The 26736-nt window shown below is 39.7% G+C and overlaps 5 protein-coding genes across 7 annotated transcripts in view; 2 read left to right on the top strand and 3 right to left on the bottom strand.

The window, feature by feature from the left end:
* Positions 1–1431: 1431 nt before the first annotated feature.
* On the bottom strand, positions 1432–2059 carry LOC134196742 (ER membrane protein complex subunit 5-like). Its single transcript, XM_062665964.1, has 4 exons — positions 1989–2059; positions 1873–1925; positions 1713–1816; positions 1432–1653 (listed from the first exon to the last, which is right to left on the bottom strand). The coding sequence occupies exons 1-4, from the start codon at positions 2056–2058 to the stop codon at positions 1512–1514; spliced, it is 369 nt and encodes a 122-aa protein (XP_062521948.1). The 5' UTR covers position 2059; the 3' UTR covers positions 1432–1511.
* Positions 2060–2179: 120 nt separating this feature from the next.
* LOC134196425 (G2/mitotic-specific cyclin-B3-like) lies at positions 2180–10928 on the bottom strand. The gene is made up of 12 exons (XM_062665537.1): positions 10798–10928; positions 10596–10724; positions 7362–7465; positions 7074–7291; positions 6938–7005; positions 6799–6885; positions 6653–6730; positions 6517–6582; positions 5518–5673; positions 5300–5449; positions 2491–2621; positions 2180–2421 (listed from the first exon to the last, which is right to left on the bottom strand). Exons 1-12 carry the CDS (start codon positions 10864–10866, stop codon positions 2355–2357), a joined length of 1323 nt encoding a protein of 440 aa, XP_062521521.1. The 5' UTR covers positions 10867–10928; the 3' UTR covers positions 2180–2354.
* Positions 10929–11239: 311 nt separating this feature from the next.
* Positions 11240–20745, top strand: LOC134196250 (kidney mitochondrial carrier protein 1-like). 2 transcript variants are annotated; one of them, XM_062665339.1, is made up of 10 exons: positions 11240–11353; positions 12290–12437; positions 12579–12673; positions 12738–12823; positions 16583–16684; positions 17071–17195; positions 17253–17313; positions 18817–18894; positions 20310–20390; positions 20457–20745. In XM_062665339.1, the coding sequence occupies exons 1-10, from the start codon at positions 11290–11292 to the stop codon at positions 20496–20498; spliced, it is 882 nt and encodes a 293-aa protein (XP_062521323.1). In that variant the 5' UTR covers positions 11240–11289; the 3' UTR covers positions 20499–20745. The 2 variants fall into 2 exon arrangements, with proteins under 2 accessions (XP_062521323.1, XP_062521322.1); XM_062665338.1 differs by having other exon boundaries at positions 11249–11353; positions 12260–12437.
* A 1058-nt stretch (positions 20746–21803) lies between these two features.
* LOC134196563 (uncharacterized) lies at positions 21804–24036 on the bottom strand. 2 transcript variants are annotated; one of them, XM_062665727.1, is made up of 3 exons: positions 23887–24036; positions 23419–23831; positions 21804–23358 (listed from the first exon to the last, which is right to left on the bottom strand). In XM_062665727.1, the coding sequence occupies exons 2-3, from the start codon at positions 23471–23473 to the stop codon at positions 22796–22798; spliced, it is 618 nt and encodes a 205-aa protein (XP_062521711.1). In that variant the 5' UTR covers positions 23474–23831; positions 23887–24036; the 3' UTR covers positions 21804–22795. The 2 variants fall into 2 exon arrangements, with proteins under 2 accessions (XP_062521711.1, XP_062521712.1); XM_062665728.1 differs by having other exon boundaries at positions 23419–24036.
* A 68-nt stretch (positions 24037–24104) lies between these two features.
* LOC134196856 (ankyrin repeat domain-containing protein 39-like) overlaps positions 24105–26736 on the top strand; it is a 3231-nt gene continuing 599 nt past the window's right edge. The window contains exons 1-2 of the mRNA XM_062666077.1: positions 24105–24299; positions 26019–26222. Coding sequence (XP_062522061.1) covers positions 24105–24299; positions 26019–26222 — 399 coding nt within the window. The remainder of the gene's footprint in view (positions 24300–26018; positions 26223–26736) is intronic.

Raw genomic sequence — 26736 nt, forward strand, 5'->3', positions numbered from 1 at the left:
CCTGTGATAAAGTCTGGACATGCCTAAATGTGTTGGTCAAAGCTGCAGGGAGTCCTATTGGTTCAATCTCCACCTGCAGCCTCCTATGTAGAAATCAGGACTCTTCCAGATCATTATTGGCTTGTTCTGTTGTCATATCATTGTGCAAATAAAGCAAAACAAGAAAGGATAATTACCAAACAAAAAGATTAGTAACATTGGTCAATTGAGTGTGTGTCTGTATAATTAAAGAGCAATGCCATTGTTCAATCACAAGCCTTCTCTTGCACAGTCAACTAACAACTTGGTTGAAGACTTTGATTTGTGAACTACATATGCTGAGCATGGACTCGAGCACATTTGCTGTCCAACTGCCTTGTGGCAATTAAGTACCACTTCACAACACAAGTTCACAACTTGAACTACGACTTGTCACCAACAGTCTCATCATAACATCCCTAACATCTGGATACCTGCAGACATCGTTATAGATTCATATTTCAGACAAATTTCATAAGAACTGTGAAGTCTAGTAGCATTTCGCTGTTACAGCTTGCCACATAAGTAATTAATTAAAGCTATAGTTATTATGAATTGTCAAGTCACAACACTTGGCAAAGAAATACCTTCGAACGTGAAGGGTATCCTCATCATGTTAAAAATCACCTGAAAAAGCTCTACATTTAAACAAATTATTTGTTAAACTTTCAACCAGTGCACGTGTGCCTCACTAAATCTATCTTGTATGTACACGTAAGTGCAATAGATCAAAGCATCTAACTTGCTTGCATATCGTTTCACACAGGAAACTCAAGAGACTGCTAGCATGCTTCCATGTGGTTTTTTGCATCTTGACATCATGGAGCCATACCGGTGCACTTGAATTCACTTGCTACTCTCAAGGATTACAAAAGTAATATTATAGCAGACCATGTCAAGGCAAGACTGCACTAATCAAGGAAATAACATAGCAATACCCATAACCTAATTTGTTCAAAATACCATGATTTCACAACTCTGACAATAAACCATATTAATTTATTGATCAATCTATGCCTTGCATGCCTTATATAACCTTAGAGTCACAAATTGTCGTGTTGTTACATGTACTCTCATTTCTCACGGAAAGGAATAACTCTGTTTATCTATAAATTTGATGTGCTGGTGAAGCATCACTTAAATGAAAACAAAACAATCAAACAAGTATGACTGATTGCACTGATATTACAACATCTAAAAAAACTTTCACTTGACATCGGAAGAGTAAATACTACAACTACGTTATTGCCAAGATGATCACACGAAGTATATCAATGTCTTCCACATTATGTGTATGCCAATGCTTGTAGAATATAGAGTCATACCATATGTACTAGTAGTAATAGTTGTGGTGCGTGTGCGTGTGCGTGTGCGTGTGTGTGTGTGTGTGTGTGTGTGTGTGTGTGTGTGTGTTCCTGTACAACCAACAAACACGATTAAATGATCCGATTAATTAACATAATCTAAATTTTCAAGTATACTTCAAGTGCAGTTCACTCATCGCCAGCTGCTACCGACAATGTCCTTTTACTCTTAATAAAAGACGTCCTATCTTTCTGTTCAGTCCCAAACAAGACTCTTCCTCTATGACGGAAAGTATAGAAAGAACTGCAGTTGCCAACTGTATCAAACGTCCTACAAACCACACAATAAAATAAGAAAAATACAGAAAAAGACAACCTCAGTAAATGTACCTTGTGACGTATTCTGTTGTTACTTTGATTTCTTGAAATTTAATATTGGACCGGACCACGCCCACGCAACTAATAACGAATGCAATTAGGCATTGAAGAACAATCTGAAAGAAACCAAACTGTTGTAGTTACACTATTCAGCGCTCGATAATAGCATTACATCTAACGGCAACGTCGTGAAAGGACGAGCTGCCAGTCTAAGAAAGGAACGGTCTGGAATAACAACATTTAATCTCATAAATTATTACACGGTGCATCCAAATCAAAGTACAATACGTTGGGTAGCCGAAAACGCTGCATGAAGTAGTAAGAAGACGCCAATAACAATGAGAAACCTACCAGCCATGATCCTGTAACGCATGCGCAGAATTGCTGAAACTCGGGGTCCAGAACACTGCGCGCTGTCGAGCACATCAAAATGTAGGCTCCAACTGTGTGTAACCCCACAAACTGTCTAAGAGTCCAGTGTACAGTATTTGAATCTATTTAATTGTAGAAACGACAACACAACCGGATGTCGAGTTTCAAATGCTCTCTACAAATCAGTGTGTGTCTCTATACAGACGGCTATCTTACTCAATCATAAAGAACAATAAAATACGAAGTTACTGTAAACAAATTTCAGCCCTCTCCCAACACATCTCATTGCCCACAACTGGCAATCTCTTCCATACCGAGAGGTGGCACCTTACTCGACTCGAAGAAAACACTAAAACCAACAATCAGTTAGAAATGTAACAAATTTGTACAGTAGAGTCATAAGAGGTTGTTAACTGACATGTGAGCATATTTATTTCTGACAGTCGAGACGTTCTCTTTCGGTTTCTCGCCAATCAGGGCATTGAGCTGTTGCATGCAAGGCAAGAGGTCCTTCTCGGTGTATTGAGTGTAGAATTCCAATGTTGAAGTCTAGAGATACATGCACACATACACACACACACACACACACACACACACACACACACACACACACACACACACACACAATATTACATACACACATACGTAACGTAACTTACTAAGTACATACATACATACAGAGCAGAATATAAGGAAATTTGTTGTTTGGACAAGCAGGTTTGTCAAAGCCACGCCCATTTAGATCACGCCCATTCTATCAGATTTTGAGCCCAAAAACAACACTCTATTTCTATTATTTGATATATATACAAAACATGAAAATAACCAGAACAACTTTGAGACAGCATACCTGCAAGGCAATCATTTATTGCATTACAATAAAGTGAAAAAATTATGGAACCTCAAAAAACAAACAAACTTGAAAGTGCACTATAATTATGTGAGACATTAGAAGAACATTAACATGAAAAACTAGCACAACGATGTGCAAATTGTATTCAGTCAGACCCTTCTGGAACACTATTTGTAGACGCAGACTTAGAGGATTATGCCACACGTCCCAGTCATCTAAACTAAAGCTGCTAGTGCTATCTATCGTCTTGGGCCAACTCTCCAGCTTTTTTACTCTGTATTGCTTTCTGAAACCTTGATTAGGACAGCGCTTGGTCTTGCATCCTTCCCACCACAGCTGAATAGTGGCGTCAGCGTGAAAGTCTTCAAGTGATGGCCCTTCATGGTATAGTAGAGACGTCTATTAACACAGCGTATCGAAAAGGTATTCGTCGTGGGCTTGGTATGAGACAAAGAGACATAGTGCAAAGAGTTCCAAAATTTGTTGAGGCATCTCTTAAGATGAAATACTACAGACTAAATTTCTTAAACAGGCCACCGATTTAAGAAATGAACTTGTGAGAGGACTGGCATTGCTAATAGTTAGACATAGTTATCCTGGATATGGATTGGATATGGTAGATAGTAATATTTTTACGTGTAGGTTAAGTGATTTTGTGTGTTAGTTATGTCATTTGTCTACATGTGTGTGTGTGTGTGTGTGTGTGTGTGTGTGTGTGTGTGTGTGTGTGTGTGTGTGTGTGTGTGTGTGTGTGTGTGTGTGTTTTATGTTGCCCCTATGAGGAAACTACACCAGATTTGGTGTGATAAAAATAAATTATTATTATTATTATTATTATTATTATTATTATTATAAGGTCAGACAAAGTGGTGTTGCTCAAGCTGGTGCGCCGGTCTCTCTTGATCAGTTTCAGCGACAAAGACATCCTTTCAACATGTGTGGTAGTAAAGGGAGAGACTAATGCTATGTCTGGACAGGTGTGAAGTATGTACCACACAGACTCATAACACACCTTGCTAATATGTGCAGATATTTTCTAGCATAAGTGACTATCTCCTCAGCTTGAAGAGAAAGAATATGAACCCCTTTGCTTTCTAGTGGTTTTTTTGACAAAACGAACAGCAAGAGCTTCTACAGCTTCTCTAGCCTCTGCATTATCATCAACGTTCTCGTCTTCACTATCTTGCTCAGAAGTTTGAACTTTAGGTTTTTTGCCATGTTTGGGTGTCAAGAAAGGCAATTATATGACAAAGAAGTTTGGTGTCACACCAACCTAGTCGCTCCTTCATTTTATTTTCAAGGTATACTAAATTGGTATTCACATTTTTTGCACAGGTACTTAGTGTGCTGACAGAATAGTTTGCCAAAGGGGCTCCTTGAAAGAAACCGTCTGGGATCTTTCCAGAACGACTGGAATTTTCAAAGAAACAGCAGTCGCTGCTATGGCTTAAACAAGTTTGACAATGACAACTGTTTAACACAGACGTTTCAATTTTAGTATGCAGCATGCGTGTTTGCGGTTTCCCACACTCTCGCCTACAGTTCCTATGTCAGAACCATTACCCGCCCTTCACCGGGTACATCTCGACCACATACTCAGAAAGAAAACATTCACAAATCAGGACGTTTGATTACCGTCTTGGAGACGCTGTTTCTACCGATTCATGTCCTCATATTTTGGTGCTGTGCTACGCACATTCTAGGTGAAAACGTTTGTTTCATGTCAACTCGTGTCTCAGTAACCAGTCTCACCACTTCACACAGAAGCTTACTGTCTATGACCCCATAAGTGTGAACTTTGAAAATCTGTAATATCTCCGCTGTTTTAGGACCTTCGCAATGATCTCGGAATCGTTAGAAACCACCAGGTCTGGCAGGTGTTTATTAAATTATTTAAGCCATTCCTACAAAGAAAAACAAAAGATAACACGTTTGCATAGCAAGGACAAATTAGTCAAGTAGAATGGCTATTATTGAATTATCCTGTGAGATCAAGGCATCATCAACTGGAACCACTTAAGATAATTGGTGTACCATGCTCTAATGAGCACACTTGGCGTGACCTCTACCTCATTACTCACTTCCCAGTTCAGGCTTACGGGGAATAGAAAGATAGTAGATGTACCGCAAGAAAACATACTCTCTGATAGTGCACATAGTCTAACTTATGAGTGTCCGGATCATGCCATTTGGGTGTGACCATTCGAGTAACCAATGTCCGGCCAATACAATATATGGCCGGACATGGACTTGTTTTGACCGGACAATGTCTGATGTCTGGGCATTATATTCCCCTCTGTTATGTACATACATACATACATACATACATACATATGTGTACATCACGTGACAAATTTATGTAATGATTACAAACCCAGCTGCCCGCCTTCTTCATTTTGAGTGCAAGTCCCAGCGCACTCGCTGCCAGTAATGATGCTTTATGTTCAACGAATGCATACTCTTGGAGTGTGAGCTCACAGAAATAACGAGCGAGACAATGTATTTCCATGTTGACTTCAGCAGCCTGTAATACAAGCGACAAACAGACTGATTAATTAATGTCTATCAATTAGTATTAATTGATATTAATACCCTTGCAAATCTTCTGAGAAAATGATAAGCAATCGGAGTATTGAGATCATAATGCAAAGCTTGCAGCATGTCGACTTCTGTTGCTAATAATTGTTCTCTAGTATAGGCATCGTCACATACGTACAGGAAGTCTTCGACTAGAGGCTGACTAGTTTCCTAAAAACAATAATACTGTATAATAAATATGGTAGGTTTAGTGCACACAACAAACTCAAAATAAATAATAAAATTCTTAATTAATTAATTTACAACAAACTCAAAATAAATATTAAAATTCTTAATTAAATTAAAATTAATTAAAATATATTAATTTACAACAAATATAAAAATTATTAATTAAATTAAAATTAATTAAAATATATTACAATAAATAAATATGGTGGGTTTTAGTGTACACAACAACAAAACAGTCAAAATAAATAATAAAATAAAATAAAATTAATTAAAACAATAAATTAATTTGCAACAAACTCAAAATAAAAAGTATTGATTTAATTAATTTACCATAAATTCAAATAAATAATAAATTTATTAATTAATTAAATTACAACAAACTCAAAATAAATAATAAAATTATTAATTAAATTAAAATTAATTAAAATATATTATAATAAATACATATGGTGGGTTTTAGTGTACACAACAACAAAACAGTCAAAATAAATAATAAAATTAAAATTTATTAAAACAATAAATTAATTTGCAACAAACTCAAAATAAAAAGTATTAATTTAATTAATATACCATAAATTCAAATAAATAATAAAACTATTAATTAATTAATTTTCATAAATTTAAAATAAATAATAAAAGTATTAATTATTATTTTACCTTAAATTAAAATAAATAATAAAATTATTAATTTAATTATGATTTAATTAAAACAATAAATAATTTGCAACAAACTCAAAACAAATAACAAAATTATTAATTAATAAAAATAATTAAATATAATAATTTAAATAATTATTGAATTATAAATATTAAATATCAACTTACTTCAAACTTTGATGCAATCATTATTGCAGCTGTTCCTACAAGCTGTAGTTGGCCACGATTAACATTCTAAACCAGAGCAATGATTGATATTAACACAAGATTCACATTCAAAAAATTTACAAACAAAAATGCATACCTTGACAGACAGATATCTATCAATATATTTAACAGAAAGATAGAGAGTCTCATGAAAGAGCTCAAAACTCTCCTGAACCTAGACAATTACAAATAAATCTTATTACAGATTTTATACAATAAATAACAATTGCTGTTTAGACTTACCTCAACCATCCAGTCGACCAGCACCATTCTAAGGTTGGGAGAGATGTCGCGTTGCTTGTCCATGTAAGATGTTATAGACTGGGCCATCTAGATAATAAATAGTAAACAATACACAAACATAAACAATGACAATACCAACCTCTTTCTGTCTCATGTGATGGTAGATGTCTTGCGCATATTCGGTTGAATAGAGAGGATCGCTTCTTGCTAAATGATAGATAAATATTAAATTAAGCTTGTTGTTGTATGAAAAATCAATTAAATGAGTTGGATACCATCGATGTCTTTGCGTTGACATGCTGTTGCCTTCTCAATCTTTGAGTCTGACAGTTCAAGTGTCTGTGTGGTGTCTTCTTGTTTGGTGTCGGCATCGTGTCTCTCACTGCATTTGTCACTCGACTGTCCACCCACTGCAGTCTTCATACATATAGGAGGCAGGAAAAGTGACATAAACTTTATATCATCCAGTGATTTAACTCTTGATTTAGATTCGCTGTAAAAGTTGAAACACGCTCTATTATGTGTAATACACACTATTGAGAAATGCTATAAGTGTTGCCTACTCTGGTTGACTTTTTTCGAGTTCGCCATTGCTATTCCCTATAGAGTGCCTTGTGTAAGGTTGTTTATCCAGTTTCAATGAAAGATGTCCTTGTTCTGTTTGAACCTGCAGCACGAGTGAATTGTAAGCACAGCAACAAAGTTTTGCTTACTATATGACAGAATGCTCAATTGCGTGTGCGTGCGTGTGTGTGTGTGTGTGTGTGTGTGTGTGTGTGTGTGTGTGTGTGTGTGTGTGTGTGTGTGTGTGTTTGCATGTGTGTGTGACTCACAATATAATGCAGATATGGACATATTGTGTGTACATTATTGACATGTTTTTCTTCTTGCATAAGAGTGCACATTTAAATTTAATAATAAACGTCAACAAGGCATTCAATTGAATGAGTGCTAGTTTCATGTACAATGTTGTTGCAATAGAAAAGATTGCTTGTCACTCATTGCAGCTCCAAAGTCAACAATACAAGTAAGTATTGTGTGTACATGCTGTTGTAGCTAGTGTAGCACTGACAAACTACAGTGACCATGGAACACAATCGAGTGGTCCCATCGTCCACTGAAGCCTTGCAATCATCGAGACAGATTGTACCAGCATTAACTAATAAATTTGTAAAATAAACGTCAGTATCAAGTGTCTTAATTAATTGCCACTTTGTGAAATCATGTGACGAGAAACTGCTGAGAAGTTGTGTTGATAACATATGGTCACTTATAAGTAATGACAACGTGGTAGTGTTGGATACTAGCAGTTCTAGACAATTTAATTTTGGGCACAGTGCATGCTGGTGCTGCATGGTGGCTGGACAACATTCTGGGTCATCACAACTTGCAGCACTTACAGAAAACAGTGTTCCTTGGATCTACTCAGATCATTCATAAGTCATGTCTTCTGTCTAAAAGTCATGCTAGTCTTAGGCTCGAGTGTCCAGCCGGTTGTCTCCCCGCAGAAGGAGAAACACCGGCTGAAGAGGTTTGCCACTCAAAGAAAACTGCCAACTCTCTATTCTCCAATGAGGATCTTACATGTTTTGCTCAATGTTTTTGTATTTACGATAACTATTGATGCGATGCATGTCGCTATTGGCTCTCTGCTAATGTAATTTGTAACTGAGTAGTCAATCTCTCATGTCGCCTGATATCACATTTTGTTAGCATGTGAGGTGCACTTGCATGTCGTCTTCTTCTGTTGTCTTCCTTTTCTTACTTTGAGGAATACGCAGCGCAAGCAAAACAATTTCTAGTCACTGAGGGTGTCGTACGTCGCATGCATTGAACGAGTAGACCATCTACACTTTGTAGTATTTGCACTCAGCACATGGCGATGTGCAAAGCTATGATTTGCATAAGTTGTGACCAACCATTGGTTGACGTCTGTGGTTAGCTTTGAGTCTAGCGATCATACAAAAACAGAAAACGTGAAGAACTGGAAAAAGTCAACCTGTTGTTTGTGGACTTGGATGACAAGTGTTGAGACTACTGGCACTTGCATCAGAGCAAAATTACAATAGCAAAAAGCCAATAGCAACGTGCATCCCTCTGATTGGAGGATAGAGAGTCGGCAATTTATTTCCAGCCGACCGTCTTTCTCCTCCTAGGGAGACAACCGGCTGGACACTCAAGCCTATGTTAGTCTAAGCACATCTGAAGCATAAATTGTTTCTAGTGCTTGCAATAGACCTTAGGAACCAAATTATTGAGCATGACATAACATAAATTATAATAACTAGATAATAATGGCAAGGATCGTATGTGTAAATGCCATCATTTGAGACCATCCCAATAGCATGTAGTTTCCTTTGCTGCCTGTCTGACTTACACCACTTGGCATCAACACCCACCTGCCATTTACTGGGGAGAGACCGCTTTACAACCTTTATGTACTAAAGTCCATTCGAACAATAGGTGCAGTGTGGGAATTGTGGGTGTGGACTTTGTCAGTTTGGGCTGTCTAGTGGGGAAAATAGGAAATTGAATTAGCGTAACTACTTCAATGATGTCTGCTAAACACAATGCAAACACTCATTACAAGCTTGTGATGGCATTCTAGAACAGCTGCAGAAATACTGCTGACAAAAGTAGGTGTGGATGTCTTCTAAAGCTCTGGATTGAGTTCGCTTGTGACTCTGGAGACGTCATTGAGAACTAATTGGCTGTCTAATGTATTCTAAGGAATGCAATTTAGGTGATTACATCTACTCTCGAGCTAGAATAGGATGGGCCATGTCCGACTGGGGTGGAGTCTGCATATGTAATATTCCGGAAGCTGCTCGTTCCAACGTATTTGAGCATCATTCTGACTGTTAGAATGCACCAGTATCTGCACCTCCTCATATGCATTCCGGAGGCATCATTTCCATGTTTGTAAGTGCCCGGGATACCAAGATCTGGTAATTTTCCCACACTGCACCTATTGTTTGAATGGACTTTAGTATATCCGTTTCCATTGTGACAGAGTGGTACAGCCTAAAATCCATATTAATATGATAGTTTCTGCTGTACATTCTATCACAATTGTGTGTTTATACATACTTCTACTTTTATTTGGGTAAATCAGCTTTACTCGTGCCACTTGACACCAATTTAGAACATCCACTCGCTAAATATGGGTGTATAGGCCATCGTGATGTAGCATTACTGACAGACAGACAGACAGACAAATGCTCGCTCAATTTGTATCATCACTGTTTGAGAGACCATCTACACATTTATATTGTAATTAAACCATATAATTGTTTGGTATGGTCTTAATAATAATAGCAATAATATTGTAAAAACAACAAATAAAATAATAACAAAACAAAATAGTAATAATAACAACAAGTAAACTGATATATGATAGAGTAGCAAGTTTCTGAGTTTTTTAGAGTTTCTGCGATTGCTGTATTATTGACATGAACAATATTTAAAAATATATCATGTTGCTTAGTATCAAAAATAACAACAAACAAACAAACAAACAACAATAATAAATAATTTGTCTGTCTAATGCATGTACACAGTATGGTAAAATACAGCTCCCTCAAGAAACCTACAAGCAAGGCTAAAATTAAGAACAATAAATTGAGATATCTTTCTTTTAGTAATCAGTTGATTACAAGATCATGTAAATCAGTTTATCCACAATTACCACACCCACGCAAACTAAGTCATGACAACCACAACATTTTGTCTTCCCCGGTATAGTATTTAGAAACGGTCTGGCTACGTGAGACTACAACCGTTGAAAGTTGCCTCACGTTTGTGATATTTCCGAGAGCTGCTCTCTTCGCGAACGGTCGTCCGTCCTCAGACAAACTCGCTCTCTTCATTGCTCTCGTCATTGGCTTTTCATCTTTCTCGCCTTGAGATGGCAAGCGATGCGAACTCTGCAAAAAAACGCGAAACACAAAGATGAGGGTGTGTGTTCAAAGCATCAACCATCTGGGCCGGAGTTCTTACCCTGCGAGACCATTTCTTGGTTTGATTGTACTGCTCGTCGACGGTACGGGTGTTTTGCGTTCCTCTCATCTGTACACGTATAGCGCGTGTTCGTGTAGGACAAGTTCAAATGATGTGTTCAAATTGCCCCGCTGACATATCTAGAGTGGAAGGCGTGTCGTTAAACGATGATTGGTCGAGTGGACGTTCGTCCACCAATCAGACGTATTTCCGATGCGCGATTTCCAGGCAACTGATGCGATTGCGCGCGCACGTTGCACGTGTAGGTGACAACCATATTATTAATTTAAAGCTGGTAGTTTTACTGGGGAAGCTTCTATATGCAAATTTATCGTTTGTCAAAAGCTTGCAATTTTTAGAACAATCAATACTGTAGTAGATTATTTATATACGGGAGTGTAGCAATGGACGCAACATCCCGGATGTTTTAATTGTGTGTAAAGTGCTACATACGTCATTTCACGATTGGACGAGGCATTTCAGAGTTGGAAGATGGAAATACTTAGTTGGAAACCGTTTGTGTCTGGAGGCATTGCTTCCATAGCTGCCGAATTAGGTAAGCGAGCGCTGTGAATGCTAGTCGGCATCTACATACTAGTATGTCGTTCGAATTCTTTTCTACACCAAATTATAAAGATATTGAGATGCGAGACTTGAACATGCTGGACATTCATCAGCGGTTTTGAAATATCCCTATCACCAGACGCAGTAACAAATTTTGGTGCTGGGTAGATATAGGCTCCTGGCTTTACATCTTTTGTATTAATTTCTGTGGCTATCCTCTTTCTGTCCATCCCCGGCCTTAGGGGCCTGTGTCTTCCTGAGGAGCCTGCCTTTTCTGTAGACGCCTTCCTTCCTTAGAGGCCTGCTTTTCCTAGGGGCTGCCTAACAACTTCTCTGCTATGTTATGTAGATAAGTGTAGGAGTACTAGGCTATATATTTTGCATCTCCTCTCTAAATGGTGCTGTTGCACACGTTTATTTATTGTCTTTACATCAGCTGCTGTAATGTTGTTGAAAGAAGACAATGAAATCTGTGATTTGGTCAGTTCGGAAGTTAGGGATTTGAATTGTGGATTTTATTCTGCTTGAATAAACGAGTACACTGGAACATGGAGAGGGTTAATTAATTAATTAAGGATTTTGTAATAGACATGGTATCTATTCTTTCTAGACTTTGTCAATTTGAACAATATCGTGCATGTAATGGCACAAAAATAATTAACAACAAAATTGACAAAGTTTGAAAAGTGGCATGGCAGAAGACGATGGGCTTTATAACCGGATCTTCTGTGTAATATTTGTTTGTACTTGCTGTAGGCCATCTACTTTATAGCACAGCAATCGACAACACTTTACATGTATTATTATAAGTCTATGCATGAGATAATTACAATAGATAACTTAAAATTAAATTTTAATTGATATTAATTACATGCGTTTATGTCCAATTTGTTATCAGGCACTGTGAATGTGTTGCTTTTGTCAATAGGAACATTTCCTATTGATCTGACAAAAACGAGGTTGCAAATTCAAGGGCAAGTGAGCGACGCAGCTCATTCACAGTTGAAATATCGAGGCATGATACATGCCATTGTTACTATCACCAAAGAAGAGGGTGTAAAAGCTCTCTATTCAGGGTGAGTTTCAGATAGCAAGACATATTTTATTATGTAGAGTACTAGATGGGTGATCATTGGCAATACATTTGTCAAAAACCATGTGCAGTAATACGTTTACTTAATTTGTGTTGTCGTACTGACTGGTAACTGTTGTGTTAGAATTGCTCCTGCAGTATTACGTCAGGCAACATATGGAACGATTAAGTTGGGGTGCTATCATGCATTTAAACGAATACTTGCCGGAAACGCTGAAGGTTTACTTTTGTGGATATGTATTGATGTTGTGGTCAGCATGTTGTAGGCTGTCATCGTGTGTAGATGAGACGCTGTTGACTAATGTAATTTCAGCAGTAGCTGCTGGTGGTCTTGCTGCAGCTATTGCTAATCCAACTGATGTATTGAAAGTAAGTGTTTTTAGTGGTTGAATGAGGTCATTTTATTGCATTTAGCTGTTTTGTCCTAGTTGTTGCTGCTTTATCTTGCACTCATAGCATGTTAGTGTTCTGTTGCATCATGTGACTCATCATTTGATTGTCTTTGCTCTTTGGGTTTTTAATAGCAATATGAGTTTAGGGAATTGCATGGTGGGAACGAGGAGATGGCACCGGAAAAAAACGTTTTATAAACCATAACACTCTTATAGCATCTTCTCTGCCAATAGTCTTGTATTGTAGTGTATGCAAAGATAGAGCGTTTTTTTGGCTTTTTGGTTGCTACTGATTCTTAGATGCTTTAAAGCCGTTAGGATATTTAGTAACCAGAGGAGCCGTAAGTCAGTGCAAAGATAGATTGGGTGTGAAGCAAGTACAGGTTTTGTGTCACTTTGACATGCTAGTTAGGTTATGTCAACTGTATGATCAAGATGATTATTATGTTAGCATGAACAAGTGTTTTGTGAAGGAATATGGTACTGAAATGATGTCTCATGTGACTGGTACAAACCTTATGTTTAGGTTTGCTTTGGTCTTATTATGTTGTCGTGCTCAACCAGGTCAGTCTGGTTTGTAAAGTCTATTACAAGTACCGGAAGCAAACCCTGCTTCAGAAGTACTTAGACCATCACGGCTGTCTAGAAAGAAGACATGACTTTACGAAGGATCCGAGTAGATCCCAGAAGCACTGTTTTCTGTAAGTGCTGCAAGTTGTGATGACCTGGAATAATGTCCAGCCACCGTGCAATACCTGCGTGCACTGTGCCCAAAGCTCCCAAGACCACCGGAACCACCAGTGTTCGACAATGCCACATGTGGCTTGTCTCCACTCGTAAGTCGCTGTACTTCGCCAACTTCTCAGCATGTTTCTTGCCAATGTTGCCATCAGCAGGACAGCTGATATCAATAAGAAGACAAGTGTTTGTCTTCCTATTTCTGAGACGATGTCTGGACGATTGGCTTTGATCTTCCTGGCAGTGGGGATGGTGGTATCCCACATCATAGTAACGTCATCCGTCTCCACAAGCCTATCAGGATGATGCCGGTACCATCTGCTCTCCACTGGGACCCCAAAATGACGACAAACATCCCAGTGAATGATGAATGCCACCTGATTGTGTCAATCAGTGTAGTCCGTCGGTGCCAAAGCACTACAGCCTGCCACAATGTGATCGACTGTTTCCAGGCCTACACTGCACATGCGACAAGTAGGACTGACATCACGATGTAGAATCTTGCGCTCATAGTACCGAGTCCGAAGAGCTTGGTCTTGAGCAGCAACAACCAGTCCCTCAGTTGCAGCAGGAAGATTTGCTGTCTTTAGCCATCCGTAGGTCTCTTTCATGTCCACAGGCGGTTGCTCAGTGAGACGACGATACTGCCCGTGCATAGGCTTCCCGCTCCAGGATCGCACACGAAGAGAACTGCAACACGTACGGTAATGTCTCGCATCTGTTTCAGGCGCTTGCTCGAAGCCACCTTCAACCAAGATGGATGCATTCCTGTGTAAGCTCTGCGACTTGTCATCCGAAGCAAGACTTCTCCCCAGCTGTGCAGTAAAGCAACAAGCCATGCGCTTGATTGAGTGTGAAGATTTTCCAGAGTCACACTCCCGTATCATCTGCATGAAAGGATTAGAACTGTCAGCAAGGTAACAGTTCAGCCTCACAATACAAGATTGATATGTCGACTCAATCTGTTGTAACCCCCTACCCCCATCACCGCAAGGAGCGTACAGTCGGTCAACGTCTGCAGCAGGATGGTGGACACCGTGCATAGAGAGGAGCTTTCTGGTCCGTTGATCAAGCTGCTGCAGGTCCGTGCACCCCCAATGAATGACGCCAAAACCGTAAGTGAGAACCGGTAGTGCAAACCCATTGATGGCTAGAATCTTGTTCCGACCATACAACTCAGTCCGAAGAACCACCTTCACTCTGCGGAAGTACTCACGAAGGAGTCTCTCCCGCATCATGCTGTGCTGAATACCGTTACTCTCATCTACACCCAAATACTTGTAGTCTTGACCCGGTTCCAGACAGTTGATGGTGTCCGTTTTTCCTACCGTCACTCCAGAGTTGTGTCCAGATAGCCTGCCGTTGACAAAGTGTGCAACAGCACATTTGTCCAGACCAAACTTCATCTGGATGTCATCAGAGAAGGTATGAACCGTGTGCAACAACCCGTCCAACTGATCAGAGTTTCTGCCATACAGCTTCAGATCATCCATGTAGAGTAGATGACTGATAAGCTGACGTTTGGCAGTCTCACCATGCCCAGTGGTAATCCGGTAGCCGTAACCGGTTCTGTTCAGCTCCTTGCTCAGAGGATTGAGAGCCATACAGAAGAGAAGTGGAGAAAGTGAGTCACCTTGGAAAATACCCCTCCTGATCTGCATAAGCCTTGTCTTGATCGTACTATTCCCACAAGGAAGCACCATTGATGTCCTCCAACTCTTCATCACACATGACAGGAATCTGCACAAGACTGGACTGATCTTATGCATCTGAAGGCATTGGAGCAACCAACTGTGTGGCACGCTGTCATAGTCTTTCTGGTAGTCCACCCAAGCCATGCTCAAGCTGTTGTGCCTGGTCTTACAGTCTTCGATAAGCAGCTTGTTGATCAACAGCTGATCCTTTGCACCAAAAGATCCCTGTCGACAACCCTTCTGCTCCGGAGCCATGAGGTTTCTCTGATCCAAATGCCCTGCAATCCTCTGCCTGATGACTGAGGTGAGGGTCTTATAGAAGACAGACAGACAGGTGATAGGCCAGTAATTTTTGGCCTGGTCAGCCTTGTCATTCTTAGGAATCAGAGTGGTTATTCCTTGAGACAACCAGTTGGGTACAGAGTCTGGATTCTGAACCAGCAGGTTGTAGTTACGAGTCAGATCAGTGTGAAGACACGTGATACGCTTGACCCAGAAACCATAAACCTTGTCTGGACCAGGAGACTTCCAGTTCCCCATCCTTTTGAGACACGATGTGACCTCATTGTCTGAGATAGGTAACCACTGCTGCTCATCTTTCCGGTGCGTCTCGCCATCGATTTGACGTCTCAGCCAGAAGGCAGACTCATTGTGATGTACCTCAGTTTCTAGGATACCACCCCAATACTGTTCGATCTCAGACTCGGATGGTGGGGAAGTGACCTGGATAGTCTGCTTATCCAGTTCTCTGTAAAACCGTCCAGCATCTCGTTGAAACAAACCATTCTGGTGAAGTCTCTTACGATTCTTCTCCAGCCTCCTGGTCCGCTCGACCTTGGACTTAAGTTCCATTTTCAATTGATTATTATTATTATTATTATTATTATTATTACATTTTACGTTGTACGTATCTGTGATACAGAAAAAGAGGAAAATAGACAAACAGATAAGTCACATCAATCTCTGAAAATATGTCTCTCAATATCAATTTACTACTTTTACTATACTCATTATTCAAACAACCATGTATTTGCCAAGTCCGCTGCCTCATGCTTTGCTTGGGATAAGGATGTTTCAAAATGGACTCATATTTCCTGAGCTATTGAACGTTTTGACAGAATTATGTTAGTTGATTACATGAATAATACTGTTGGTGATGTGCAGTGTAGCAGCTACTTTTTTTGGTTGTGGTTTAGCATTTATTGGTGCTTTTTGATAAACAAAGTTTAGATAATTTTAGAAACGTTATATTGATGATTAGGATATTTGTGGTGATGATGATGGTGTACGCGTATATATTGTAGGTAAGGATGCAGGTTGGAACACCATCTACTGTATCATCGAGAGGAATGTTCTCATCGTTTGCTGATATTTACAAGATGGAAGGCTTTAGGGGTCTTTATCGTGTGAGTTACTTGAGTAGTGTGTGTGTGTGTGTGTGTGTGTGTGTGTGTGTGTGTGTGTGTGTGTGTGTGTGTGTGTGTGGTGTGTGTGTGTGTGTGTGTGTGTGTGTGAGAGAGTGTGTATGTGTCTGTCTGTCTCCTTGTCTGTGTGTTTGTCTGTCTGTCTGTCTGCTTGCCTGTTTGTTTGTAAGTCTGTTTGTAACATTGTATCTTTCTAAACATGTTTTTTGCTTGTTTCTTTATTATCATGTGTTTGTCTGTTTGTTTTTATTTGTTTGTTTTTTGTCGGTTGCTGTATATGCCATAATGGTGCGTAGATGTGTGTTTATATACTATACAAAATGCCTGACTAATCTTTCACTTGTAATTTTGTCATTGCATTGTTGCAGGGTGTTGGACCAAATACACAACGAGCTGCTGTAGTTGTTGGAGTGGAACTCTCAATGTATGACTGGATAAAGCAAAAACTACTAAGAGCCAAACTAGTGGAGGACACCATGAACACTCACTTCCTGTATGCATGAGCAGACCGGGGTGATCAACTACTATGTTGATATTTTATGTTATCAAGATGTGGAATGTTTGCTGGGTTTGCTGGAGCAGTGGCCTCTAATCCTATTGATGTGATTAAGGTAATGCTGGTAGGTGTAGTCATTTGTTAATGTTTATGTTAGTAAGTTCTTGTCACTTACAATTGGGCTGACCTTTAGTATTGTTAGTAAACAATACTAGGAATAGTCTATATTAAGCTATATATATATGCGGTGGTGTACACAGGGTTATTGCTGAAGGAAGCTTGTCCATCAATTTTTGATGACGTCACCAATTGTCTAATGATATATACTAATAATGTTATTCAATTATCAACTTGTAATGATTTTAAACAATGCAACAATGCAGATTAAAACATCAACACTTTAACGTCTCACTATTTGATAGGCTATATAGTTAATTAGCCATTAGGTGTGAAAAGCTCCTATATTATCAAACTACCAGCACTGGTCTTTTAAAATTAAAGTGGGGAAAGCCCCTAGTAAAGCAGTCAAGTTTCAATCCCTCTTGCCGTGTAAAGCTACCTGTTATTTTTACCATGAATTTCTTGCCGCAGGCTCACCCTTTCTGAGTGAAAACACCTAAAGAGAAGCTCAATTAGCATAGAACTGCACTGGCTTGTCAAGGCCAAGTCTTGATTGGCAGTGTTTGAAAAACAGAGATTTCTTATTGGTGAACACACTGTTGCAAGAGATTAAAAATACGACGTTTCTACATGTTGACTGCATTTGTGGTCTGGTACTGCCTGAACACAGCAACTGTAACAAAGAATACGTGGTACATGACCTAATTATTTATCTCTTGTATGAGTAGAGTTTATGTTATGTGTCATTGCTGTTGTTTTGTTTAACATGCCTTATGCAGTGGCGGATCTAGGGTGGTGCCTAGGCACCACCTTTGTTCTGGTTGCGAGTAAGAACCAAAAATACAAGGTCCTGGTAAGGACAGGAATGATGACCTTTTCCACCAGACAACATAGTTAGAGAACTGTTGTACTGGAAAGCAAACTGAGACATCCGTCATTCCTATAGATATAAAACCTATCAAACAATGTGTCAAAAGTTATTTCCTCACATTCTTACTCTTAAAGCAGTTGCTGCTGTGAGGGCACTGCGGTATCGGTGGCCTAAAATCTTAATTACCGTCCAGTATGTTGAAGAAAGACATTCTGCGACGTTGTTTGTTAACCAATGTATCCAAAGTTGCATCATAGTCAATGTCAGTTCTATAATTGAAGTTCATGTAGTGCAAGTCCATTGAGTCCTTCTTGGCCCATTGTAGACTTTAGGTACGTTTTGAGACGTTAACCTTTTGCATGCAACCTGCATGCAAAAAAGGTACGTTCCTGTTCCTCATGAGTATACACATAGAATATACCATGATACTATGTTGTAGATATGAAATTCATCTGGTAATGGAACATTAACGTATACTATTGTATTCACCAACTTTAGTAAAACCTCTCCAAAGTGTCCAAGCATTTTAGTTTGCACGACTCTTTTTTCCTGTCTGGATCCGCAACTGTTATGTCTTCACAGTTTGTGCTTTGTTTTTACAAACTTGTTATGTCTGTGTTTCTATAGTCAAGGTTGATGAATCAAAGGCTGCTGAAAGCAGGTGTATCAACTGTTTACAAAGGCTCCGTGGATTGTGCTCGTCAGGTATGGTGTATAGGCAGGGATAAGTAATGACATACAGGCCAAGTTTGTGCACAATAATTCGGTAGAATATACACATCAGCTAGTGCACGACACACGTGGGCAAACTTGATGCATTTAGAAATTTACAAATGATTGATTTTTCTTGAAGAGTGTAACGAAAAAAAGTAGGCATGTGCACATTTGTGGGTAAACGGAATGGAGCCAAAGTGATTGCTCATTTGAGTTATATTTGTTATGGCTTGATGTTGTACAGTAGCTTTTGCAAAGTGCCATCACATTAACAACCAACTGCAAAATACACCACTTGTGCCCCAGTCCTCCACCGAGGACGCTAGCTGTCTCATGTGTGAAACCACACACACACACACACACACACACACACACACACACACACACACACACACACACACACACACACACACACACACACACACACACATGACAGCTAGCGCGCACGTGGTGTAGCAACCTAGTTCGGAGGAGGACTGGGCATGAGTCTAACTTTCAACTACTTTGATGCTGGTCTACTTGTACAATGTGTACTACTGTATGATTTAGGTAGCATCTACTGGGCGTGACATTGTATAGGGGTGGGGCCGTTGGGTACATTTGCAGAAAGTTTCAGCTGTTTAGTAGGCGGGCACAGTGCAGTGCAGTGACGGATGATACAGTGACACTGTGTCAGTGATGTCTCAAACAAGGCATTTGATATGACAACTACCGAGCGCTGCATTGCCAAATATATGTGCCACTTCAATTACAGGAGGACCAGGCACAATTTCTTGCTGTGCACTCATCTTGTCATCAATTTTGCTGTAAGATAAGTTTCAGATTTTGTTTGACTGTTCATCGAGCACTGCGGTTGAAGGTCATTTGTTGCTATTGTATAGAACTGTATGGATAGGCAGTAACTGACTGTCTACAACTGGTAAACTAAATTTGCAAAGCTTGTGGGTTAGAGGCCCCAGTGTTTGGACTTCATGGTAACTCAATTATTGATCTCGTTATCTCATACAATATCATCAATATACCAACCATTTACATGCCATGATTAATATAATTAATCATTTTTATTGTTTGTGTTTACATTGTGCAGCAACTGTCAAGAATCTCATTTAAGTATCTGAGAACACATGCACACACACACGCACGCACGCACGCACGCACGCACAGCATGTCTGTTTTTACAAACAGGGTACTACTACGTACATATTATGTATCTTTTGATGCTCAGATGTAAACTCAACACAGCACAACGATAGGTTGCAGCAAAATGTCAGTTGCTTTTAGTTATAGCTGGTGGGTAGACATAACGACAGTTGCCAACAACTGTATGCTCAACTGTTGTTAATATTGATGTTTCAAGTTGAGTATGCCATAACAAAATCATACACGTGATGTTGTTGGTTTTGCAGACAATTAAGACTGAAGGATTCATGGCCCTCTATAAAGGTTTCATTCCTCTTTACTTCCGGCTTGGTCCTTGGAACATCATTGTATGTAGTTGTCAAATGTACAAACCTATGCTTTATTGATCTAAATATGGAATTTGTTTTTTGCAGTTCTTTGTAGTATTTGAGCAATGTCGATTGGCTTTCTCTTAACCAGATTGCACAAATGCTGTTTCTTGCCCACGAGAATAATTTTTACTACGTGTTTGACGGCGGACAGATTCCTAGTTATTATTTTGATTATTTTATTTTATTTAAGTTAATTTAACGTAATGAAAAGTAACGTTTCTTGTAGCTCTGTCTGCACTACTGCAACTGAATTCTGAATTGTGTGGTGTGTGGAGGTGTTGGCGAAGCCTTGCGCTATCATAATGCCTATATATAAAACATTTTAGCTATAACAGAGCTCCAAGTGTACTCTAATTCAGGCTAAAAACCCGTGTACAGAGATGTTCATAGTCAACGGCTTGTTCTACGGTAACGGCTGCTAGCCTCGACCTCCCAGACCCGTGTAGCGCTGATTCGAAATCTTCAACTGTATGTAAAAACTAAACTTTACGTAACTGCTGCATGGATGATGAAACTTGGCTGAGCCCTGGAAGAACGACAGTTCGTACCAAATTAGAAAAGCTACGTCAATTTTTTTGTAGTGTGCGCGCTAGAATATCGTTTCTTCGAAATCGTCACGCAAGCAACTTCTTTTGCGTCTAGCCGAGGATCTAACAGTAGAAAAATCGCTGTCATTCTACAGCTTTTATCGACGTGAGTCAGCCTGCCAAGTCTGAACGGGCTGGCTGCTGCGACCACAGATCCGTAACGATTACAGTTCTAGAGACTAATTAGTAGAAGACATTTTGCCAATGAATGTTTCACCCTTGGAGAGGATTTCTCATCTGGGAGTGATCGTAGACGCAAAGAGACGAGAAACGGGTACAGCATAGGAGAGATGTAGAAAGTTTTATGGAGCAGTCAACTCTGTTGTGGCTCGACTTGGTGGAGTCTGTGGGAGTGACAAAATCTGGACAAAAATAGTGGATACTCAATTGTACCCAATATTAGCATTTGAAAGTCACTTATGGGACGTCGAGAAGTTGGTGGTATGTACAACGGTAAATAGGGCCTATCGAAAGGGCATTGGTAGAGGCGTGGGAATGAGGTATCAAGACTCTCTAAGAGACAGATTTCCAGATTGGTTTCGAGAAGCAGCAGAGAAAATGCACGAATCAAAAGTTAGCTTTTGAAGAGGGCAGTAAGGTCTATGAACAAACTAACTAGGGCGATGGGGTGGTATGAATATAGAATGTAGGATATGTTGTGGTATTGGTCTTTGTGTGCATGTCATATTGTTCCACGTGTAGTGTGTATGTATGTGCGCTTATGTACGAGCCCCGAGTGGGATCTGCACAATGTGCAATAACAATAACATTCATTCATTCAATCATAATCAACATTGCTCTTGCATATTGCTTTCAGTAATTGCGGATTTGGTTCCCTGGCAATACAGGGTACTCACAGGGTGCACGACGAGAACGTAGCTGCATTGCACCCCAAAATATTGATGCTGTGATATTGATATTGATTATGTAAGTCTCCCATTTCACACTTCTCTTCAAGCATAGCTCCCACTCAGGATCAGAGTCATCACACGGCTTTGCTCTTTTTGTAGGATTCTTAGCTGTTTTTGATTTTGACCTCTTCTGTCTAGGTTGTGGTGCTACCTTAGATGGACCAGGTGCATCCACATTCTCAACATCTTCTACGTCCTCAACAACAACTTCCACGTCCTCAACATCGAAAGCACCAGCCTCATAGAACGGTTCTTCTTCTCGCTGCTGTTTGTCCAGGCCTCTCTTCTTTATTCCTCTTAGTTCTTGCCTCCGCCTCTTATGATCAAAGTCTTGACTCCTGGCATAGTCTATGGCTCTCCTTCTATCTAGCTCTTCTCAAGAGAACTGGGTAAATACGTACATTACTTAGGATATCTAACCTCTCCAATATCCTAATTAGACCAATGCTGCCTAGGTTTCATTGAATAACAGCTTAACGCTGTTGCGATTCTCACTATGGTAGCAGAAGCAAATGTGTGTTTAGGACACCTTTTCCATATTATGCTATGTAACGCCTCATTGAGATTTTGTGAGTCCCCTCTAGCCACTCTTTCCAGAAGGTCTTGATTAGTGAGGCGATCAAATACCGGGTGCATTACCTCAATTATTGAGGAAGGGAAATTTTTAGGCTTGTATGATGGATCGCCACGATTATGTTTGCACCATGACAACTCCCCCTGAGGGCAGTACTGATAATCGTCAGCTTGGTGGCCAATGATGGCTTTTACTGCTGTTACAATTGCCTCTGGATCACCCAAATTCCTTCGTATGGAAAGGCCATAATAATTTTGTAGTTTGTCACACAACTTGTTCGTCAATCTGCCTTTGACCTTTATACCCTTCTTACCTCGTTGTCCAGGCTCTGGAGGTACAACCAGTGTCTTTCCACGTTACCTGTAAGTTGTGTAAGTTCTTGCCCATTCTTTTCTGGACATGTCCCACACAATCGCTCTTGGTGATGGAGACGTCCTCTCTATATGGTTTCGATTCAACCACTTTCTTATATGAGGAGCTGTCTCCATCACCAATAAAAGTGGTATAGCAAAAGTTGTGGAGCTCTACCGATCGATTCCAGAGAGTTACTGCACCACTTGCTTCCATACTTCCAGAAGATCCCACAAAGTTGATTTGGCATACCTCCTTCTGTTGCTCCTTCCACTCTTGGTACTTCTTGGTGGTTCTATCCCAGGTAGAATGGGCTTGGCAGTTGAAGCAGAACTTGCTTTGCATTTCGTAATCTAACACTTCGCCTGTCTCTTCTGAGATCACAGTCTCTACTCCGTACAGGGACTGATGGCCTCGCCTCTGCCAAGTGCCATCACATGACACAGCAATGTCTACAGTGCCTTCCATGGGTACAAAACCTCCGAACTCATCACCAGAAACGTCACTGTCTTCGTTTGGATCTGTAAAACAAAACAATATCAATGAGCTATAACTAAATGTCAAAAATGTTTTGAATTCACCAAATTGTGCTTCAGGAATCTCAAGGACTCTGACTTCTCTGGCAGCCTCAAACATGGCTTCTTTAGCTACAACAGTAGCAGCCTCCTCAACTACAATAGGAATAATGTGATTTCAGCACTATCTACATCATCTCAACGTATCTTGTTGTGATGAGAGTAACTGACAGAGGACATACAACCAACCAGGTTCAATACGACTGCAAGTCTGTACACATACGACACGACAAAATGCGGTCACACTTGCAGGCAACAAACAACCATCTAACCTCAACACCAGAATGCATGACCATAACCCATTTCACGAGCACCAAGCACCATACGTATACGTCGGTTTACTTCTGTAGCCACCTTGAACTGACGTAGTCTTCAAACTGTACAATTGTCTACCGGTTCTTATTTGAGTACCACAAAATCTAGACGATCCAAACTTCGAAACAGCTCAGCTTGCGGTGGAATAAATATTCTCACGGATTAGAGCATTCCAGAAAGAGTGGAATAGCAAATCGCACTCGTTACTTCCCCACCTTCAAACTCAAACTACCTTTCTGACACTTACTGCACACAGCTACTTCTTTGAGCACGGCAGCTAAATGTGTCAGATCGAGGAGACGAAATGGTCACGCACCGTCGACTCTCCATACAAGTCTTTTCGTCTGTTCCCGTAACATGTCCCGTATAATGACGCTATGGAGGGCCACTTGCATGGTGAATGTTGTGGTTGTTCGGTTGCGGAGGGCGCTTTGACTCAGACGATGTCGGAGATGGAATTTGAACGTGGAATATGGCAGGCTGCAATGGACGGTTCTGTTGATCGTGTTAGGCGGTTGCTGGAAAATGGAACTCCTCCTAACGTCACAGATAGTGCGACATACACCGCTCTGGTAGGCATGTGATACATACAGTGTGTGATTAATAAAATAGCAATACAATCTAGAAGAAAATATAATGTAAGGAAACATTTGTTTCAAGTTTGTCATCCGAATGATACAGACATATGCCCCGACTACAGTGGGCCCTTTCCGACATTGTATCTCTCTAACCTAGAACTTTTCGTTCAGCTAAAGTAAAATAAACAATTGAAATAAATAACGGCACTATAATAGCCAATGTTTTAATTATTATTATTCCAACCATCTCTCCTAAAAAGGAAGTTGAATTGACCTCTATAAACATTAAATCAGAAATGAATTTTCCATAAACCTCATTATAACATATCTTCCAAATCAATAATAAAAACGTCCAAATATGGTAAAGACCCAAATAAAAACAAACCAGATGATAAAGCCCCTAAAACAATACTTAAGCCCCACCTCTGCACCCTAACCACTATGCCTTTCTAGAGCGACTAAAATAAATAAAGATGAAGTTTGTAATTCCATGGCTAAATAAATAGAAAGTCAATTAATTGAAGAAACTAAAAACATTGAACCTAATGCCACAATTAATATTAAACTAGGAAATTCGGGGGCCTGGGGCACTGGAAATGTGGACACTGGGGACACGTGTCCCGGCCCCATTTGGGGAAACTTTCTTTTAGGTGAATTGATCTATCAGAGTCATTGGTTCGTACTTCAATAAAACCAGAAGGCCATGTCTTCAAATCTGTACCCTATAGAGTCCAGCAACTATAAAATAGCTAGACCTCTGCACATCTAAATTACCTGCAAGTACGCATGCTCACTGTACATGACACACCCACAAACTCTGTTTCATGCCCCCTTGTCTAGCAAACTCTGACTCCGCCACTGAGAAGTTTCTCTTGAAGTAGTAAATTTTTTGACAGTTCCTCTAGAAGGATTCGGTAATTTACTAAATCTTTGCAGAGTACATGGCTACATCAGTAGATCTTCCTAAAGACCACTATTTTAATTATAAGTCCTGGACACAGTGCATGTTACAGGCCAAATTTCACAATGGGATTGAAATTGTGGCCTCAAAGGGCACTTTGAGTCCAAACTGTTAATAATAATATATTAACAGTAATATTATTACTAAATTTTATATTGATATTAAATATACCTAAGTTCATATTTGAATTGCTGTAGAATACACAATAGCCAAATTAATTAATTATTTTGTGTTCTTCTGCGAACAAGATTTACTAATTAAGTGCATGATATTTCTCAGCAAAACAGTCAAGCTCCGAAACCCTTGTCAAACTGATAACTACTATATAATAATTAATTACTTTCCCTTTTTGTTTGGGGCCAAAAACTTTAAGCATGGGGCCGTAATTTGCCCCATCATCATGGAAACGACATCCCTAGATAGTAGGTGTATCGTGTATCATAGCTATGTCATGGACAAATTAATCTTAATTAATTAATTCAACCAATTAGAGATATTGTGCACAATTGATTGCCATAAATAGTTCCCACACACAAAACACTTACATTGAAGATGGAATCAACTGATCAATACATCATATGATAGATCGAGTTATGATGCATGATCAAAGCACAGTGATTGATATGTGCAATTTGCACTTCAAGTGTGCACTTTTATTTTGAACTGTATACTGTAGCCCTTTGTACCCAAATAATGCTGCTTGGAAAAGTTGTAATTTTGATTAGATGGACGGTCATGCTGTTTGAATATAGCACTATGCCAGCCGTAATGGTCATTTGCTGGTCGTCGAATTGCTTCTCAACAATGGAGCAGCAGTCAATGTCCAAACGTCGGGAGGAGCCACGCCGTTACACAGAGCCGCATACTGTGGACACGTTGCTGTTTGTGAGCGATTGTTAAGAAAAGGAGCCGATCCTTATCTCTCCGATTCAGATGGCAAAATCGCACTTCACAAGGTATACAGTACATACCTTAATTACATTGATATTATGTGTTGTGCTCAACCGGATCAGTCTGGTAGCAAAAGTGCTTAGGCCATCATGGCTGACTAGACAGAAGACATGACTGTATGAGGATCTGAGTAGATCCAAGAAGCACTGTCAGGGTCGACAGAGTTGCAACGGTCGCAGTGGCCATGGCCACCCTTTCCAAAATATTGACTTTAGCTTGCTAACTATTACTGCATACTTTCGGTCGTGGAAATAGCCGATTAAATAAAATAATATATTTACTGATTTACCTAGTAGTGTTTCTGTCACCTATGTTCAGTTTTGCATTTACTTGAAAGGCCACTACCTTGTAGTAGTAATACCTGTTTAGAAATTAGTTGCTGGTAGTGTGCGTTAAGTATGCCTTTTTAACGCACGTTAGGCCACTTGACTTCTTAAATGGCCGTGAATGTTTTGTATTGCAACAGATTGTGATGACCTGGAATGATGTACAGCCGCCGTGTTAGTACTTGCATGTACT

This window comes from Corticium candelabrum, chromosome 21 (assembly GCF_963422355.1).
Source record: "Corticium candelabrum chromosome 21, ooCorCand1.1, whole genome shotgun sequence".
NCBI lineage: Eukaryota > Metazoa > Porifera > Homoscleromorpha > Homosclerophorida > Plakinidae > Corticium > Corticium candelabrum.

Excerpts from the sequence above, each read along its gene's own strand:
- LOC134196425 (XM_062665537.1), bottom strand. The coding sequence starts at position 10,866 with ATGAGAGGAACGCAAAACACCCGTACCGTCGACGAGCAGTACAATCAA. Across the intron at positions 10,725-10,797 it reads CCAAGAAATGGTCTCGCAGG|AGTTCGCATCGCTTGCCATC; the intron begins GTAAGAACTCCG and ends GTTTTTTTGCAG. Across the intron at positions 7,466-10,595 it reads CTCTCGGAAATATCACAAAC|GTTCAAACAGAACAAGGACA; the intron begins GTGAGGCAACTT and ends CTCGTGCTGCAG.
- LOC134196563 (XM_062665727.1), bottom strand. The coding sequence starts at position 23,473 with ATGTTTGAGGCTGCCAGAGAAGTCAGAGTCCTTGAGATTCCTGAAGCA. Across the intron at positions 23,359-23,418 it reads GATTCCTGAAGCACAATTTG|ATCCAAACGAAGACAGTGAC; the intron begins GTGAATTCAAAA and ends TTTGTTTTACAG.
- LOC134196742 (XM_062665964.1), bottom strand. The coding sequence starts at position 2,058 with ATGGCTGGTAGGTTTCTCATTGTTATTGGCGTCTTCTTACTACTTCAT. Across the intron at positions 1,926-1,988 it reads AGCGTTTTCGGCTACCCAAC|ACCGTTCCTTTCTTAGACTG; the intron begins GTATTGTACTTT and ends TTGTTATTCCAG. Across the intron at positions 1,654-1,712 it reads ACAACAGAATACGTCACAAG|GACGTTTGATACAGTTGGCA; the intron begins GTACATTTACTG and ends TGTGGTTTGTAG.
- LOC134196250 (XM_062665338.1), top strand. The coding sequence starts at position 11,290 with ATGGAAATACTTAGTTGGAAACCGTTTGTGTCTGGAGGCATTGCTTCC. Across the intron at positions 12,438-12,578 it reads GTAAAAGCTCTCTATTCAGG|AATTGCTCCTGCAGTATTAC; the intron begins GTGAGTTTCAGA and ends CTGTTGTGTTAG. Across the intron at positions 16,685-17,070 it reads GCTTTAGGGGTCTTTATCGT|GGTGTTGGACCAAATACACA; the intron begins GTGAGTTACTTG and ends GCATTGTTGCAG.